The sequence below is a fragment of the Delphinapterus leucas genome, chromosome 5 (assembly GCF_059928025.1).
Source record: "Delphinapterus leucas isolate spDelLeu-1000000601 "Yukka" chromosome 5, BTC_Dleu_Yukka2, whole genome shotgun sequence".
NCBI lineage: Eukaryota > Metazoa > Chordata > Mammalia > Artiodactyla > Monodontidae > Delphinapterus > Delphinapterus leucas.
In genome coordinates this window covers 124,269,774-124,289,600 of record NC_143133.1, presented here as the reverse complement: position 1 = coordinate 124,289,600, position 19,827 = coordinate 124,269,774, and the positions used below count along the sequence as shown (strand labels likewise).

At 37.5% G+C, this 19,827-nt stretch overlaps 1 protein-coding gene across 3 annotated transcripts in view; it reads left to right on the top strand.

The window, feature by feature from the left end:
- Window positions 1–19,827, top strand: part of SMARCAD1 (SNF2 related chromatin remodeling ATPase with DExD box 1) — a 69,819-nt gene that overhangs the window by 8,247 nt on the left and 41,745 nt on the right. For all 3 annotated transcript variants that reach the window (XM_022582345.3, XM_022582347.3, XM_022582346.3), the window contains exons 3-5: window positions 7,706–7,883; window positions 15,086–15,257; window positions 18,261–18,327. In XM_022582345.3, coding sequence (XP_022438053.1) covers window positions 7,706–7,883; window positions 15,086–15,257; window positions 18,261–18,327 — 417 coding nt within the window. The remainder of the gene's footprint in view (window positions 1–7,705; window positions 7,884–15,085; window positions 15,258–18,260; window positions 18,328–19,827) is intronic.

Here is a 19,827-nt window from a genome sequence, read left to right as displayed (position 1 = left end):
CAATGTACGTACCTTAATTAAGAAGCACTTCATTGCTAAAAATTTTTAACCATCATCTGAGCCTTTGGTGAGTTGTAATGTCTTTGCTGGGGGAGGGTCTTGCCTCGATGTTAAGGGCTGCTGACTGCTCAGGGTGGTGGTTGCTGAGGCCTGGGGTGGCCATGGCAGCTTCTTAAAATAGGACCACAGTGACGTTTGCCGCATCAGTTGATTCTTTCACAAATGATTTCTGTATAGCGTGCAGTGCTGTTTGATAACATTTTACCTACAGCAGAATTTCTTTCAAAATTGGAGTCAGTCCTTCCAAACCCTGTCACTGCTTTATCAACTAAGTTCATATAGTATTCTAAATCCTTTGTTGTTATGTAAACAGTCTTCACAGCATCTTCACCAGGAGTAGATTTCATCTCAAGAAACTTCTTCCTTTGTTCATCCATAAGAAGCAACTTCTCCATTAAAGTTCTATCATGAGATTGCAGCAATTCAGTCACATCTTCAGGGGCCACTTTTCCTGAATTTTTTTTTCTTTCTTTCTCTCTTTTTTTTGGGGGGGCTGCTCTGCATGCAGTATTGGGATATTATTTCCCCAACCAGGGATCAAACCCGAACCCCCTGCAGTAGAAGCTCAGTCTTAACCACTGGACTGCCAGGGAAGTCCCAAGGCACCACTTCTAATTCTAGTTCTCTGTTGTTCCTACCATATCTGCAGTTCATTCTTCCACTGAAGTCTTGAAGTCATCCATGAGGGTTGGAATCAACTTCTTCCAGCCTCCTGTTGTGTTGATATTTTGACCTCTTCTCATGAATCACAACTGTTCTTAATGGCATCTAGAATGGTGACTCCTTTCCAAAAGGTTTTCAGTTGACTTTGCCCAGATCCATCAGAGAAATTGCTATTGATGGCAGCTGTAGCCTTTTGGAAAATATTTCTTAAATAATAGGACTTTTAAGCCAAAAGTCCTTGATCCATGGGCTGCAGAATGGATGTTCTGTTAGCAGGCATGAAAACATTAATCTCATTGTACATCTCTATCAGAGCTCTTAAGTGACCGGGTGCATTGTCAATGAGCAGTCATATTTTGAAAGGAATCTTTCTGAGCAGTAGGTCTCAACAGTGGGTTTAATATATTCAGTATTTGGCGTTATAAACAGATGTGCTGTCATCCAGACTTTTTTCCATTTATAGAGCACAGGCAGAGCAGATTTAGCATAATTCTTAAGGGCCCTAGGATTTTCAGAATGGTAAATTAGCATTGGCTTCAACTTAAAGTTACCAGCTGCATTAGCCCTTAACAGGAGAGTCAACTTGTCCTTTAAGCCAGGCATTGACTTCTCCTCTCTAGCTATGGAAGTCCTAGATGGCATCTCCTTCCATTAGAAGGCTGTTTGGTTTACATTGAAAACCTCTTCTTTAGTGTAGCCACCTTCATTAATTATCTTAGATCTTCTGGGTATCTTGCTGCAGCCTCTACATCAACACTTGCTGCTTCATCATGCACTTTTATGTTATGGAGACAGCTTCTTCAACCTTATGAACCAACCTCTGCTGGCTTCAAACTTTTTTTCTGCAGCTTCCTCACCTCTGTCAGCCTTCATAGAATGGGAGAGTTGGGACCTTGCTCTGGATTAGGCTTTGGCTTAAGGGAATGCTGTGGCTGGTTTAATCTTTTATCCAGGCCACTAAAACTTTCTCCATATAATAAGCAAAAGGCTGTTGGGCTTCTTATTTGTGTTTTCACTGGAGTAGAACTTTTAATTTCCTTCAACAACTTTTCCTTTGCATTCACAACTTGCCTAACTGGTGCAAGAGGCCTAGCTTTTGGCCTGTCTTGGCTTTCGACATGCCTTCTTACTAATCTTAATCATTTCTAGCTTTTGAGAGAGAGGGATGTGCAACTTTTCCTTTCACTTGAATACTTAGAGGCCATTGGAGGGTTATTAATTGGCCTAATTTATTGTTGTGTCTTAAGGAATAGGGATGCTGGGGACTTCCCTGGTGGTCCAGTGGTTAAGACTCCACTCTCCCAATGCAGGGGACCCGGGTTTGATCCCTGGTCAGGGAACTAGATCCCGCATGCCGCAACTGAAGATCCCGCATGCCACAAGGAAGATCCTGCGTGCCACAACCAAGACCCAGCGCAGCCAAATAAATCAATTTTTTTTAAAAAAGGACTAAGGAGGCTAGAAGAGAGGGAGAGTGATGAAGGAAGTGGCAGGTTGGTGGAGCAGTCAAAACACACATAACATTTATCAGTTAAGCTTGCCATCTTATATGGGCGCTGTTTGGGCACCCAAAACAATTACAGTAGTAACATCAAAGATCATTGACCACAGATCACCATAGCAAATATCACAGTAATGAAAAAGTTTGAAACGCTGCAAGAATTACTACCAAAATGGTGTCAGTAAACTTGCTCAACACAGGGTTGCCACCAACCTTCAGTTTGTAAAACGCACAATATCTGCAAAGTGCAGTAAAAAAAAGGCATATGCCTGTGTTATAGATTTTGGTATGTTTTTGTTGTTTTTTCTTCAATAAAATGTTGAAGAAAGTTTAAAGGTTAAAGAGGTGGTTTCTTTGTTTTTTTTTTTTTTTTTTTGAATTTCCAAGTGACTGAAATTTTGCTTCAATGTTCTTACTAACATTTACTTCCAGTTTTCACTTTTTGTGACAGGAGAATGTGGTCTGTAGTATCTCTTTGATGAATTTACTGAGATATTCTTTTTGGCCTACTACACAACTTCTGTAAAAGTTCAAGTGTACTTGAAAAGAGACATAATCTAACTGTAGATTTAATTATATGCCAAATAATAATGTTTTATTATTTGTATCATTTTTTTCAAACTGGATCACAAACATGTCATAAAGTCAGTTTCTTATATCCTAACTAAATGCATATAACTTTTTTTAATGGAGTAGAATAAATAGAAAATTATCAAAGTATCGCTTACAATAAAGCCTCTGAGACCTTTGTTTCAGTTATATATGTCTGTCTAGCAGTCGATGTGTTTAGGGTCATAATCTACAATGGTTCTCTTACAGTGGGTTCCAATCAAAAATGTTTGAAAAACACCTTTCTGTATCTTAATTATTTTTGTGCTCTCTTCTCTATTAAGAGTTTAGACAAGAGAGTTAAAGCCTCGTATTTGTCTCTGTTGACTTTCTGCTTTATGTATCCTGCATTGTTTATGCATTTCATTATTAGAATGCAGTTGTACCTATGCCAGTTATATTTTTATTGTAGATGTAAATTCTGTTATTAAAAAGTACCTTTCGGGTTTAACACTTTGACATTAATAGCCTGACTTTCCTTCCTTTACATTTTTTCTTTTTATCTTTATCTTTTCTTTTGGCCTAAACCTGAAATGTTTCTTCTTTCTCATTTTATGTTAGAGTAGTGTATTAGAAACTACCCTTCAGTCTTGTATTCAGTGTATACTTTGTCTTTTTCAAGAGCTTTCATCAGAGGTAGTTTGACTTACCTGAGATACTAAAGGTCTTTCCGTATCTACTATGGCATTCAAATTAAAACAGTCAAGATTTTATAATCTATTATTTTGGTAATTAACCTTTCAAAGAGGCAAATATATGATGTGCTTTACTAGGTATTCAAAAGAACTGCCTTGAAAATCAGTTGCCGTGTTAGAGAATTGAACCATGTAGAGCAATATACAATTAGAATATCAAAAATGGCACACTTATGTAAGTCTGCAGGACGGATATAAAGGTTTTTGTGTGTGTTTTTTTTTGAGAACTAGGTGTCTTTCTTTCTTTCTTTGGTTGCACCGGGTCTCTTAGTTGCGGCTTGTAGTCTCCTTAGTTGTGTTTCACCAGCTCCTTAGTTGCAGCAGGCAGACTCCTTAGTTGCGGCTCACGGGCTCCTTAGTTGTGGAATGTGAACTTCTAGTTGTGGCATGCATGTGGGATCTAGTTCCTTGAGCAGGGATCGAACCCGGGCCCCCTGCATTAGGAGTGTGGAGTCTTAACCACTATGCCACCAGGGAAGTCCCAGATATAAAGGTTTAAGTGTTTTCATTTCTGCTTTGGGAGATCACCTTTATTTATAGATGACCTTTCATAATCTCCCAGTAGTGATTTTTTTGTTTGTTTTTTGAGTGGTTCTTGATCTTGGACCACTTAGATAGGTAGAATCAGTAGCAGTTTTAAATCCTCATTTTGTTTCATGGTAGACTTAGATATGAGAATGGGTAAAAGTATACTGGAAACGTTCAGGGTATAAAATTGTCTTCTCGGGCTTCCCTGGTGGTGCAGTGGTTGAGAGTCCACCTGCTGATGCAGGGGACATGGGTTCGTGCCCCGGTCTGGGAAGATCCCACATGCCGCAAAGCGGCTGGGCCCGTGAGCCCTGGCCGCTGTGCATCCGGAGCCTGTGCTCCGCAACGGGAGAGGCCCGCATACCGCAAAAAAAAAAAAATTGTCTTCTCATGCATACCACTAATGGGGAATTTCATTTGGAATTAACCCCTGGAACCTTGGAATCTTCTTGCATATGGTAATAATGTAGGTTCCGATTGCCTTTGGTAGAGAAAATATCATCTACTGTCTCTAAAACATAGGATTTTTTATTGTTTTTATTTGAAAGGATAGCTGTTTTCCCTCATGTTCCTTTAGCGTTTTGTTTATTCCTCTCGCATGGCACAAATTACGACTCACAACATTGCTACTTACGTACATGGCTACTTGGCTCCTATTATTAGTTTCTTTAGGGCAAGTGCAACTGTGGCTGGCCTTTTTTTTCCTTCAGTACCCCCCATGTCCTGGCACAGTGCTTCAATACAGAAGGCATTCAGCAAAGTCAGAATTATGTAGTAGCCCATGTCTTTATAATTGTTTCTACTTGTCACTCTTCTTCCCTTCATTTCTATATTTTTCTTTTTTGCTTCCTTCCTGTCTCCTTTGTGGTGCTGCTTAAAGTCCTTGTTTGCTTTGGGTCAGAAAGCATCATTGCATCAGGAATATCTTTTTGACCATTGGCTATTAGATATTTTTGCTGCTGTTTACTTCCAAAAATAGTCCAAACAAATCTAAGCATTTCAGCACTGTTCTAATTCCAGATTATTGACTATATTGGTAGATTGATATTTTATATATATAAGCTCTTACTGTTTCCCTTTAGTCCTCAAAGTGTGGTCTGTGAACCTTTGAGGTCCCTAAGACCCAAAAGGGTGTCCATAAGGTCAAAACTATTTCATAATAATATTAAGACATCACTTGCCTTTTTCACTATGTTGGTATTTGCACTGATGGTGCAAAAACAATGGTAGGTAAAACTGCTAGTGCCCTAGCATGAATCAAGGCCAAGATTCCAAACTGTCATTGTATCCTTAAAATTTTTAAATACTAGTTTCACTTAAGAATGTTCTTGATGAAGCAGTAGTTTTTAATAAGATGAATATATAAAGTTCAAGAAACTCTAGTTCTCCTAGTACTCATTAGTAGAATTTTTAGACACCCCCCACCATGCAGTAATACATTTAAATGGCCAGTTTGAAAAGCTTTTTTTTTTTTTTTTTTGGCTGCATTGGGTCTTCATTGCCGTGTGTGGGCTTTCTCTAGTTGCGGCGAGCGGGATCTACTCTTCACTGCGGTGCGTGGGCTTCTTGTTGCAGTGGCCTCTCTAGTTGCAGAGCACAGGCTCTAGGGCACATGGGCTTCAGTAGTTGCAGCACATGGGCTCAGTAGTTGAGGCATGCAGGCTCAGTAGTTGCGGCATGCGGGCTCTAGGGTGCCTGGGCTTCAGTAGTTGTGGCTCGCAGGCTCTAGGGTGCCTGGGCTTCAGTAGTTGTGGCTCGCGGGCTCTAGAGTGCAGGCTCAGTAGTTGTGGCGCACAGATGTAGTTGCTCCACGACATGTAGGATCTTCCTGGACCAGGGATCGAACCCGTGTCCCCTGCATTGGCAGGCAGATTCTTAACCACTGTGCCACCAGGGAAGTCCTTGAGTAAAGAAGCTTTTTAAAGAAAAGTGGACAATCCAAATCGTTTGGCGAAAGCCCTTTTCAAGTATAAGAAAGCAGGACACTTTTGTTAAACTGTTAAAATGATATGCATTAAGTTTAGGTCAAAGTTTTGATACAGCAAAGATCTAAATTCTTAGTTTTATGTATGATTTGTGACATATCAGGAATACTATGTAAAAGCAGTGTCCTTAGTACCTTTATACTTATTTTACAGGAATTGGACTATAATTTTATTACTTTACATAATTATCAGAACTTGTAAATGTCTTCATACATATGGCAGTTAACATAGCTGTGATTTGTTCCAGAGCAGAGTTTTTCACTCAGGGCACACTCAACATTTATAAAATTGTTCTTTTGGAACAATTTTGTGATTTGCTTTTCAGTAATGTTGCTAGGACTTCATTGCAGGAAGTAAAGTATTTTTTAGTTCACTCCAGGCGATTGGTTATCTAGGCCTTGGTTAATGTTATTTACAAATACGACTCAGGAGCCTTATGATAATGATGGCTATCATTTCATGACAGTTAATGGGGGGCGAGGCCAAGAGTTTTAGGGGGGGGACTTGAGCATCCCCCAGTTTTGGTGTGGGGGGCAGGGAAGTCCTGGAACCAGTCCCACCAAACCTCACAGATACTGAGGGGTGATGGTATTCACTAAACCAAGACACTGACTACTTTTACTTTAATATGAATTTCTTAAATCTGATCTCTCCTCAAATGTATAATGGAGAATAATTTTAGAACTCAGCCCTTTGAAGAGAGGAGACCTCAATAGAGTATTAATTTGTTTTGCATAGACGGGTGATGCCAACTTCATTAGTTTGTGAGGGCTGCCGTAACAAAATACCACAGACTGGGTGGCTTAACCAGCAGACGTTTATCTTCTGCCATATCCAGAAGTTAGAAGTCCAAGATGAAAGTGTTGGCTGGTTCAGTTTCTTGTAAGGCCTTTCTCCTTGGGCTGCAGGTGGCCACCTTCTCGCTGTGTGCTCACATCACCTTTCCTCCATGCACACACATCCTTGGTGTCTCTTATAAGGACATCAGTCCTTTTGGATTAGGTCACTAACCTAACTGCCTTTTTTAAGTTAGTCACCTCTATGAAGGACCTATCTCCAGATACATTACATTCTGAGGTACTGGGGGTTGAAACTTCAACATAGGAATTTTGGAGGGGACATAATTTTGTCCATAACACTAACATTTGTGTAAGAGCCAATGTTTGTTGAATACTGGCTGTGTGCCCATTACTGAACTAAGTGCTTAACACATATCTTCTGATTTTATGTGCACATTAACCCTGTGATTATTGGCATCTCTCTTTTACATCTGAGGATGCAGAGACTTAGATTAAGTAACTTAGCTGAGAGATGGGATTGAAATTCAAGTTGTTTGGGCTCTAGTGTCCGTGTTCTCTTAGGCAAGAACTGGGTACTAGGAAGCAAAAGCACAGAGAGAAAAGGGTTAAAATATAAAATACAAACCTGTTTTGCAGTGTCCACTAAGTTCTTGCTAGTAAGTAACCTGTGAATTGGAAAATCATTTAATGCCAGCCCTGGTTGACTATTAATGTTTTCTTTAAAACTTGGGAGGAATTTTTGGTTTTAGGATGGAAACAGTGAATGAAGCTAAAGATTTTTAGCACATGATTTGTAATTATCAAAAACAAATTTGCTTTATTTTCAAGTTATTCAAAATCCCTTTCTGCTTTTTCTCTTTTCAGAAGATTCTAGTGTTCCAGAAACCCCAGAAAATGAAAGAAAAGCAAGTATATCATATTTCAAGAATCAAAGAGGAATTCAGTATATTGATTTGTCTTCAGATAGTGAAGATGTTGTTTCCCCAGATTGCTCCAGGACAGTTCAAGAGAAAAAATTCAGCAAAGACACGGTGATTATAGTGTAAGCAACTTAATAGATTCATTATATTTGCATGTATAAGACTTTTTTTGAGAAAAAGTTATTTAAACTGAAAATTTTTGATGACTTTCCCCCCTTTTTTGCCTTTTCCTGACTGCATCTTCATCATTTTTCCCTAACTTAAGAGATGTAGAGAGATGTGCGTGTGCGTGTGTGTGTGTGTGTGTGTGCGCGTGTGTGAGTGAGAAAGAGAGAGAGACTCTGGATAACTGATTTTTTTTTTTTCCGGCTGGGCCATGCGCTGTGGGATCTTAGTTCCCCAACCAGGGAGTGAACCCAGGCCACGGCAGTAAAAGCACCAAGTCCTAAGTACTGGACCACCAGGGAACTCCCATGGTTCTGATTTTCAATAAAAAGTTCAGTGAGAGCAAATATTTAAGTTTTTCATTCTCTGTAGATAATTATTTTCACAAGTACCTTCAGTCACCTGTAACTCCTTTCTGATTTGTTCTTGAATCCTAGAGTCAAATCATTTTAACATTTTTGGGACACATTCATTGAGCTAGCACGGAGCTTTGTATGTTAGATAGAAAAACAGTAAATAAATTAAAAATGCAGTATGTCAGATAATACATATGATGGGCAAACAGGAAGGGAAATACAGGGTTTGGGGCCGGGCTAAGGGCATGGTTTCTAAAGCGCATGGTTGGAAAACGCTACATTAAGAAGATGATGCTTGAGCAAAGACGTGAAGGAGCTAAAAAAGGGAGCCATGTGGATATGGTGGGAGGGGCATTGGGAGTAGCCTGTTTAATGACCCTGAAGTAGTATTTTGCCTGTTGTTTTTGAGGAAAGTGGGCGGCGGGGGAGGGGGTAGTGGTGGCTAATGATGCGAAGTGAAGGACCTAAGGTCAGAAGGTGCGGAGTGGGATAGGGAAAGAGCTTTATCATGTTAAGCCCATAGGCTGTTTGGCTTTTATTCTGAACCTGATGGGAATCTAAAGGAACATATTGAGCAGAGGAGTAAAATGATCTGATCTATATGTTTAAAAGTTTTTAAGGCTGTAGGGGAGTCGTAGTAGAAGCATGAATACTCTTGTGATAACCAAGGCAAAATATGGTGGAAGCTTAAACCATGCTAGTAGCTATGGGAGTGAATAATAAGTGGTTAGATTCTAAATATACTCTGAAGGTAGAGCAGAGAGGATTTATTGATGGATTTCAAATGGAATGGGAGAGACGGGAGTCAGGGATGACCCTAAGATATCTGACCTGAGCAACTGGAAGGATGGAGCCAACCCTAACTGGGATGAGGAATGCTGCCTTGGGTGCAGTGGGGGAGCGCCTTTCGCAGGAAAGTCCAGCAGCTCAGTCTCGGACGTGCTGTGATTGAGGAGACTCTTAGGCATCTGAAGTGGGCTTGTCAGGTAGGCAGTTGGATTTGTGACATTCGGGTTCTGGAGAGAGGTCAAGATTCCACATCTGAATTTACGAGTTGTCAGGATACTTGATATTAAGAGGTACATGATTAGATGAAATCAGTAAGAGACACTAGTGAAGCTGGAAAACAGAAGATCTCTTAGTTGAAGGACTTAGGCCAGGCGAACTCTGGATTCTAGGAACAGGAGATGAGAAGAAACTTACAGAAGACTCTTAAGAAGGAGCAGTCATTGAGGTAAGAAAAAAGTCAGAAGGTTGTGTGATCAGAAGCTAAGTGAAGAAAGTGTGGCAGAGGTGCAAGAGGTTAACACTGTCCACTCCCAAGATGAGGATTTCCTCTTAAAATGAACTTCTTTGTGTATATAAGCCCTGATGAACATGCCTTTATCCTGAACTTAACTATGAAATAAAAAATAGTGATGATTCTGTGTGGTAAATCCTGAGGAAAATTGATATTATATTCACACTCCAAATTTTACTTTTTATTTTGAAAAAAATTTAAACTTACGGAAAAGTTGCAAGAATAATCAATTTCCACATCCTTTTAAAAAGATTAAGATTCACCCATTTTTAACATTTCCCCACATTTGCTTCTTCATAAAATAATAATCAGAATTATTACTGAAACCTTTGCCTCTAATAATTTCACGTTTATCTCCTAAGAACAAGGTCCTTCTCTTACATAACAAGAGTAGCATTTCTTTTTTTTTTTTTTTTTAATTTTTTTTTGGCCACACCTCGTGGCTTGCAGGATCTTAGTTCCCCGACCAGGGATCGAAGCTGGGCCCCATGAGTGAAAGCTCTGAGTCCTAACCACTGGACCGCCGGGGAATTCCCTCCAAAAGTAGCATTTCAAATTCACAAATACTGATTAACATTGGTGCAGTAATATCATCTAATATATAGTCCTATTTAAATTTTACCAGTTATCCCAATAATGTTCTTTATAGTAGTGCTACTCAGAGTACTGGTTTATCAGTAAGGAATGTGCCCTAGAATGTAAATCAATGTACTCATTCCTTCACCAAGAAAGTCTTGTAATGAAAAGAAAAAAAAAAACAAAAACTGAACTAAGCAATGTGCTTAGTAATGTAGTTGTTTTTCCTTCTGTTTTAAGTTCTTTATCTTGTCATGGACAGATAACAAACAGTTTGATTTCGAGGACTAGCAGTCAGTCCATGGATCATATTTTGAGTAGTACTTTATAGTAAAGTTTTTTCCAGCATCGTACATTGGGTTTAGTTTTTCATGTGTCTTTAGTCTCATTTAATCTGAAAGTTTCTCAGCCTTTTCGATTCTCATGATAATTGGCCTTTGAAGGTAACAGGCCAGGTTTTTTAGGATGTCTCTCAATTTCTGCACCCCTGCTTGTTTCTTCATGATTAAATTTAGGTTAAGTGATAGGAGTTACATAAATGATTTTGTGTCCTCCTCCGTGTGCTTTGTTAGGCACACTGATAACCAGTTTGTCTCATTATTGGTGAAGTGAACTTAACCACTCAGAAGCCTGCCAGGTTTCTCCTATAAAGTTAACCATTTTCCCGTTTTTCATGATTAAGTAATCTCTGATGAGATGCTTTAAGACTGGGTAAGGATCCTCTTCCTTAGCAGACTTCCCTTCAATAGTTGTAGCATCTGTCATGATTCTTGCCTGAATCCGTTACTACACTGGTAGTTGGGAAATGTGGTATTCTAACTAGCATTCTAGAATTTATACTTGCTATTCTACTATAGATAGTTTTCCCTTTTCTCCTTATTTATTCTTATATTTATTTAGCATAGTAAATACAAAAATGGAATTATAGGTGCGTTTTTGCTCAACTGATTATAATCTATTACTATTATTACTCATTTTGATGCTGAAATTGCTCAGTTTTGGCAGGTGAGGGCCCCTTTACATAGACTCTGGATTTGAGAGGTTCCTATCATTTTTTGAGCCTTTCCCTTCTGGCGCAAGATGTTGCAGACTAGTGTTTTCCCTACTCCAAGCCTGAAATTAGAATTAGCCATTTCTCCAAGTAGCACTGGTTCCTCTTTAAAGGAATGGTATTTGGAAATCTGTGGACTGGTTGTGTCCTTCCTTTGCTATTGGGTGAAGCAGGGGGTTATGTCATTGCCCTTTTAGCAAGAATGGGCTAGGATATAAGAGAACCAGAGAATGTTGTTTGTTTGTTTTTTAAATCATGAGTTTATAATAATATATTTCATTCTAATCTAATACAAGGCTCCTCCTTGCCTCTTCTCTATATTTCTTTCTCTGACAGTGAGAACTCTGCTTCCACCAATATCATTATATTTGCTAATTTGTTCAATCACTCAGTGTACATAAAATAGTTTCAGAATTGCTGTAATCATGCTTCTTGACCATTAAGCTCACTATGAGTTTAATATTTGTTTATAAGTTTTATTTTGTCTTTAGATGAGGGTATATGGTTACAGTACTTGGCTTTCTTATTTAAATTTTTCTTTGTTATTCACTTGGAATGTAGTTCAGTTCATTAATTTCTGTTTGTATTCCTTTTAGGGTTTTTCCCTTGTCCCTTGTTTTAAAAATTTTACTTTTTCAAATATTTTAAATATTAACATAGTGCCAAAAATTAAAACTCCATGTACAGTGTGCTTAGAGAAGTATTAACTTTCTGTCCTTCTCCTTCTGACCCTTTCCTCCTCCTACCTCAGAACTAACCAGTTTGTTTAGTTTCTAGTCATAATTTGTTTTTCTTTCGTTTATCTTTTCTTCTTGTTTCCTACACAGAAGATAGCACTGTGTCTTGTGTTGTGTATGTATAGATATATATGTACATTTATTCTCTATTTTATTAACTTAGCAGTATATATATCCTGGAAATCATGTCAGCTCATAAAAATCTGTATTCTGTTTCACAACTCCATAGTACTGCATTGTGCACGTTCCACAGTTACAGTCAGTACCCATGCATGGGCCTTTTTGGTTATCAGGAATTCTTAACCTTGACATTGTTGACGTTTTGGACCAGGTAGTTCTTTGTTGTGAGGGGCTGTCCTGTACGTTGTAGGATGTTTAGCAGAATCCCTGATCTCTGCCGGCTAGATACCAAGTAGCACCTCTCTAGTCAAGACAATCAAAAATGTCTCTAGACATTGCCACATGTCCTCTGGGGGCAGAATTGCCCCCCTTTTGAGAACCACTGATATAGATGCTAGGAACTCTGGCAATTGCTACAATCTCTCAGGAAGCATTAATAGACAAGAGGAGCTGAAGACGGAATCCTAGGTGATACTGGCAGTTCAGGGAGGTGAAAAAAGTCAGAAAGCCTTCTACAGAGATTAAGGACAGGCTAAGAGGTCACAGGAAAATCAGAAGTAATGATGCTGCAGAGCCCCTGGGGTGAGGGTTAGGGTAGGGCTGCCTTTTCAAAAAGCAGCAGTGATGGGAACACAGAGGAGAAGACAACCAGTGAAAGGTTCGGGGTGTTCTGGTTTGTGTTTTTAAATCACGTTTGACATTTTAGAGGGTATTATTGCCCTTAGGACAGTTTCACCAAAGCGATGGGGCAGAAGATATAAGCCAGTAAGTTGAGAACAATATAGGAACCGCTGAAATAGAAAATCAGCCTTATAAAATTTGTGAAGGAGAGGAGAGTCTGCTTCTTTCACTGCTGTGTCCACAGTGCCTCGAACCCCTGGCACACTGAATGAAGTGCAGTCTTGAATGCACTGTAGGCTTGGGAGGAAGAGCTTAAGGAGAGAAAAGATTCAGGAGAGAAGATGGTAGGCAGTTAAGAGGGCCCTGTAGGAAGTAGAAAGGCCTAGAATGAATCCCTTAGCACTGAGAAGGGACTTCAACAGAAGGGAGTAACTTGATCTGAGACTGGATAAAAGAACACAAAATGGTCATTCTTGTTCTTGTAGATTTTTTTTTACTTTTAAAGCTTTAGTCATATAAGAAGATAAAATAATAGCTAATGAACACTTATATATACCACCTACCTGTAACAATTTTTAACGTTTTCCCTTGTTTCATTATTTCATTAATTATTATTATTAGCTGAAGTATCTTAAAGTAAATTAAAGATACCCCAACATTTCTTCCCTTAATACTTGCTGTACATCCCACTTCCAAAAAACAAGTACTATTATCAGTGAACAGTCTCTACATCATCTAATTCCTGGTTTATATTCAGATTTCATGTGTTTTGTAGCTAGTTTTTCAAAACAGAACCCAAATAAGGTACATTTACTGCATTTGGATGTCATGACTCTTAACTATCTTTTGAACTTAAAATAGTCCACTCCCCTCCTCTCCTCTTTTTTAAGGATTTTAACTTATTGAAGAGATCAAGTCTTTTAGACAAAATAGACTTTTCTGATTGTTTCTTCATGATGGTATTGAATTTATTCCTCTGTTATTTGTATTTCCTGTAAATTGGGCATTAAGTCCAAGGCATGATAAGATTCATTGTCAACATGAAGACTTACTACATCAAGGGCACCTAAGTTTGTCCCATGGAATGGTGATGAATCTGATCACTTGGTTAAGGTTGTGATGGTCAGAAGAGCAAGGACCTTTAAAGTGCTTATCCAGTACAGGAATGGAAAAGGATTCAAACCTGAAAGCTTCCATGTTCTCAGTGAACTAAGACACAGAATCAGTTAGGGAGCGTGAATGTAGTGAGGCAGAGTGAAAATTTAGAGATGAGTACGTAAGGAATGAAAAGTCTGGGTGTAATGGAAACGGAGATACATGTAATTGTCTTCAAATATTGAAGGCCAGACAGAGTGTTAAAAGAAGAGATTTATTTTACCTTGTTACTTTAGAACGGTTTTTCAGAGCAAGGTTCAAGAAGTCAGCCTAGAATCTTATTAAAATACATATTCCTCATCCTTCACAATCTGTTTTGATATGTTTTCAGGGGATTCTTAGGCATAACCGGTGCCCTAACAGGTACAGCTGAACTAACATGAATAAAGTATAGAGAAGTTATTAAAATACAGGTCCTGGATATGTGTCTAAGAGAGCTGTCCAAGAATAGAATTAGCTGCATAGCAAAGTCTGCATTCTCTGGCACTAGGAATATACTTAACTATATTTCTTTCTTTGATTTCTATAACTTCTGCCCATTTGTTATACTTCTGCTTTTTGATCTTCAGAATGCTTACTGTGGTAGAAAATCAAAATTTCAAAATGAGATTTTTTTTTTGTTTGGAAATACACGAGTGAAATTTGGCTCACAATGTCTTTCATATAGGATAAACATATGAAGTGAAGTGTTGTTGTTGCATGAAGCCTTATATAAAATAAATGCTCCCCGTCTGCGGAAGAAGTGTTTTGTTCCTGGTAGGCAGTCTGATATTGAATGGGGCCATTCCGATTTTAACACTTAGATTCTGATCACCTGGCTAGGATATGAAAATTCTTTTATCTTTGTACTCGTGTATGCTTCAGAATTTCTCAGGAGCAACATGACAGCACTCAGCTTTTATTCAGGGCACAGGTGAAAAAGTAGGAGAGGGAAAGTGGGTGTGCAATGGATGAGTATGGATCTTAACAAAATAAGTGCAGGTTTTTGCTGTTCTTTTCTATTCCAGCCCAGATAATTTGAGATATGTTCAAAGTATGCTGACTTTGGGAATGTAGATTTATATGCACAACTGTACTGAAATGAAAAAAGTCATTTTAATCTTTGACAGGTATAGATTGCATTTATTATTGAAAAGAACTGCAGATATACTGTATTTTATATAGACACATATATACAATTATAATGAAATCACCTTAGTAATACATTAAAACACTGTTTTTTTCCCTCTGAAAATATTTTTAGTTCTGAGCCATCTGAAGATGAAGAGTCCCAAGGCCTTCCTGCCATGGCAGGTAGAAATAATAATGATATTTCAGAATTGGAAGACCTTTCGGAATTGGAAGACCTTAAAGATGCTAAACTTCAGACCTTGAAGGAACTTTTTCCACAGAGAAGTGACAGTGATTTACTTAAGGTTATACCCATTTATAGTAATTGGTTATTATAGTTGTATTGATGATTAAAATGTCTCCTATATCCAGTGCTGTATTTAGTGGATAGTCATTTTTCTAAAGATATCTTATGTTTGAAGATAATTATTAACTTTAATATTTAATAAAGGCAAATGCCAGAGATTTACTTGTTGAGTCTCATAGTAGGTGAGGTTTATTCACCTATAAATAGTACAATCTGGGCGTCTCTGTATCTCACATAGGTTGTGAAGTTTTTTGTGTTTGAATAGTTCTAAAATGGGGACAACCTTCCTCCCCCCACCTCTCACTAGAAACTCAGAAATGTCAGGAGGCTTTTTTTCTTTTTTTCCCCCCGAAATAACAAGGAGTTGCTGTTCACACTTAGTGCATGTGACCAGGGATGCTAAACACCCTACAATACTGAGGACAGTCCTGCATAACAGAAGAATTGCCTGCCAGTAGCACCCTTGCCAAGAAATATTGATTGAACTATAGAAACAAAATAAGTGGCTGTAGTTGGACTGTTATAGGTATCTATGTCTTATTATAAGAGCAAATAAATACTCAACCATTCCATTAAGTTTTAGATAGAGAATAAATCTCTGAAGGTTAGTAAATAGTTTATCCCTAGCTCTGCCACTTAGTAATTGAATGATCTTCGGGGAATCATTTAATTATGGGTGCATAGTTTTTTCGCCTTTGTATTTATCATCACCACCACCCACCCGCCCGACAATTCCCCTTCCCCAAGCTGAGGCATAGGAGGTACCGTATCTGTGTGGGCTTGGCAGGTAACTCTGAAGTGGTGGACATTGGCACATACCCTTTCTAAGAGGGGTAGCTGCTCCTTAGCTTCGGTAAGATATGACCATGTGAAATCATTGGCGGCCTGTTTTTATCGAATAATTCAGATTTTCAAATAAAGTGAAAAGACTGGATTTTTATTTGGTGTTGATCATCAATTTAACAGCTTTATTGAGATACAATTTACATGCCGTAAAGATCACCTATTTAAAGTATATAATTTATTGGGTTTTAGCATATTTACAAAGTTGTGCAACCATCACCATAATCTAATTTTAGAACATCTTAATCATTCCAGAAAGAAACCTTGTACCTGTTAGCAGTCACTCTCCATTTCCCTCCCCCAGTCCTAGACAACCACTAATTTCTGTCTTTATAGATTTGCCTATTCTGGACATTTCATATAAGTGGGAACATAGAATGTGTGATCTTTTATGACTGACTTCTTGCACTTAGTATAAGGTTTTGAGGTTCTTTCATGTTGTATCGGTACTCATTCCTTTTTATGGTAACTAAAGAAAGACAAAACCAAAGATACCATTCAGGTCAAGCAAAACATGTCTGAACCAAAAATGGTCCTAGGCCTGCTAGTTTGAACTCTTTAAGTGTAGATTATATTATTCCTTTGTTCTCTGGTATATTTAATATGAATCTTTTTTTCCCAGATCATTTTGATACCTTCTTACTGTTAGCTAAATGAAACTTTAACGGTATCTTGGGTCTACATTTTCCCCTTCTAGTAGCATAATTTGCCTCCCAAGGGGTTTTTTCCTAGAAAAAGAAGGAACGGATATAGCCAGTAGTAGCAACACTTAAAAGTGTTGGAAAGAACTTTCAGCAGAATAAACATGATGGAGTAGTAAAATATTCAACATAAAGAAACAAATCTCAGTTTAAAAATACTTTAGCTTGATTGCCAGTTTTTCAGGTAGTTCAAGGGGATTTATTTCCTATAGAAACATTGATCTCTAATTTTATAATTAGTGGAAAAATAGGATTGATATCAGTAAATGAACTTTGTATTTCAGTAGTATCTGAAATCTTGGGAATTTAGCCTATCACTTGCTCAAAACAGCACTCTCTTGAAGTAATCTGGATTTCAAGTGATCTCCCATCATTTCAAAAGATTTAAAGGTGACATAGGTTACTCTACAGAGGCTTTTAGACCCACATAAAGTAATTTAGGAAGTTATAAAATATAAATTTAGTCCTAGGCTTGATAAGAATGTGCTTTGACTATTTTGAAAATGAGGAGGGGCTTACAGGATATCTGAGGATCCAAGATGAGGAAAACTAGTATAGAAAAGAGCATTATCAATTTGTTTTGAGGCTATTTAATTTAATACAAAAACAGCTTATTTTAAAAAGTGAGATCTTTTTAAAACAAGTAACTCATTGGAAATACAGGAAACTATAGCAAGAGAAAAATATGGGGTATTTAGTTTTTTCTGAAATCCAGAATGTTACAGAACAGTATAAAAAATAGTATTTTGAAACTTAATTATGTAAGCCATATATTAATATGTTCTTGAACAAATTCAAGCAATTTAATTTAGAGCAATTTAGAAATAGAGCAAATTTCAAGAGTCCTTTATCCCACTCAAGAAGTATTAGATTAAAAAAAATTATGCCAGAATTGTGGTTTCTTTTAAATGTCTGTCAGTGTCTCTCTCTCTCTCCCTCCTTCCCTCCCTCTCTCCTTCTCCCTCTCTCTTTCCCTCTCCTTCCGTTCCTTTCTCTCCCTCTCTCTTTCCTTCTCCTTCCCTTTCTCTCCCTCCCTCTCTCTCTCTCTCTCTCTCTCTCTCTCTCTCTCTCTCTCACACACACACACACACACACACACACACACAGTGCCTGGACTCACTCATAGGTAGGAAGTTTTTGAGACTTTAGTGCACAGCCTTGCAATTAAAATAACAAAACCTTGAATACACTGTACATAGACTATGTTTTATTTTTTGCTTTAAAGTGGTTATAAATAAATCTAGTATATTTTAAGATATGCTTAGGTAAGTTCAGACCTTTTAGATAAACCAGATTTTCTGAAAATTTATCATAGGATTTAATGAACTTAAGCTAATATGTATGTATATTTCTCCACTCTGTATATTTAATATATTCGTTCTTCAATGTTTGGTAACTTAGTGAAATAATTCTTAAAGTATTATTTTTAAAACATTACTCTTTTCTCATTTTGTTAGTTAATTGAATCAACCAGCACTATGGATGGAGCAATTGCTGCTGCCTTGCTGATGTTTGGTGATGCAGGTATGCCTGACTTAGTTTCAAGCCATGCTGACTTAACTAGCTATATAATAAATATCTTCTCATTTTAATATTACTCTTTAATTTACCAAGCTCCTTCATGAATTCTTATAGGAACCTTAGGAGATATTAACAGCTTCAGGGTTTTTAGATGAAAATTGTGAAGATTAAGAAGGTTAAGGGAATTACCTGAGGTCATACAGCTACTTGGGAACTGGATTTTCTAGGTTGATATTTTTTCCCCAAAAAAGGGAAGGGGGCAGTTTTTTCATTGGTAATTTTGCTTGTTTTCTGTAGATCAAATCTCATATATCAGTGAAGTTTTGGGAGGTATGTGTTCTTTCTTAAGTGTCCTTGCTAATTGCATTATAGTTTTATTTACATAAATCTGAGTCGGGAACATAATGTCTTAAGGCCTTAACGTCCTAGCTGGTAATCAGCATTCCTACATTTAGTAAATATTTACTCTGTAATCCAGGCTTAGAATACAAAAATAAATACATTTAAAGGAGCTTACATTATAAAAAACACCTCCAGTTTTTTTTTTAGTAAACGCTGTCTAGATTTTTTTTGTACATACCAAACAAGTAAAAATAACCTATAATCTCACTACCAATAAAGTATTTAAGGAATGAAAGCAAACCTACACACTACTATACAACACACACACACATTAGATTACAAAATATGGTTATAGTATTGGTTTACATTTTAAGAAAAATCATTTGATGATTTACCATGGATAACTTGTCAGTGCAATCAGATTTATCAAATGAAAAAATGCCTCCATAACATTCCTCTGTGACTACTCCATAACATTCCTCTGTGACTACTAATAAACAGTTAGTTTATTAACTGTTTCTCTGTTAATTCGCATTTATGGTTACATTATTTCATTAACTGTAGTACAAAAGTAAATAGCCTTGTAAGTAAATCTTTATGTTATTATTTCTATAGGCTAAACTTCAAACTAGGATGCTGAATCAAAGGGTATGCACATTTTAAAATTGAACATGCACTTCAATGTTAATTTTAAAAGTTCTGCCAATTTATGTGTCCATCGACAGTGTGAATGGACGCCCGTTTTCCTAAGTGGGTAGTTATACAAAAATAGAAAACACCATAATGTGTTCTCATGGGTCCATCATCTTTCTTCAACAATTATCTACCTCATATTTACCCCCCTAAATAGATTGTATTGGAGTGGATCCAAAGATGATGATATTTTATCCACATGATCTCTCATTCATAACCAAATCATACAGTTCTTCCTTTTCCTTTACTTACTAGCTGTATAACCTTGGGCAGTGTTGCCTAACTTTTCTGTCTGTCTCCATTGCAGGAAAATAGTATGATAATAGTATCAAACTCTTAGATTGTTATGAAGAAGTGATAAAGTTATTGTAAATTTCTTATAGTGAGTGGCACATAGTAAGTACATACTACATGTTAGCATTTCTTTGTTCTTAAGGGCCATCTGATAATAGGAAATGGTACAGGAGA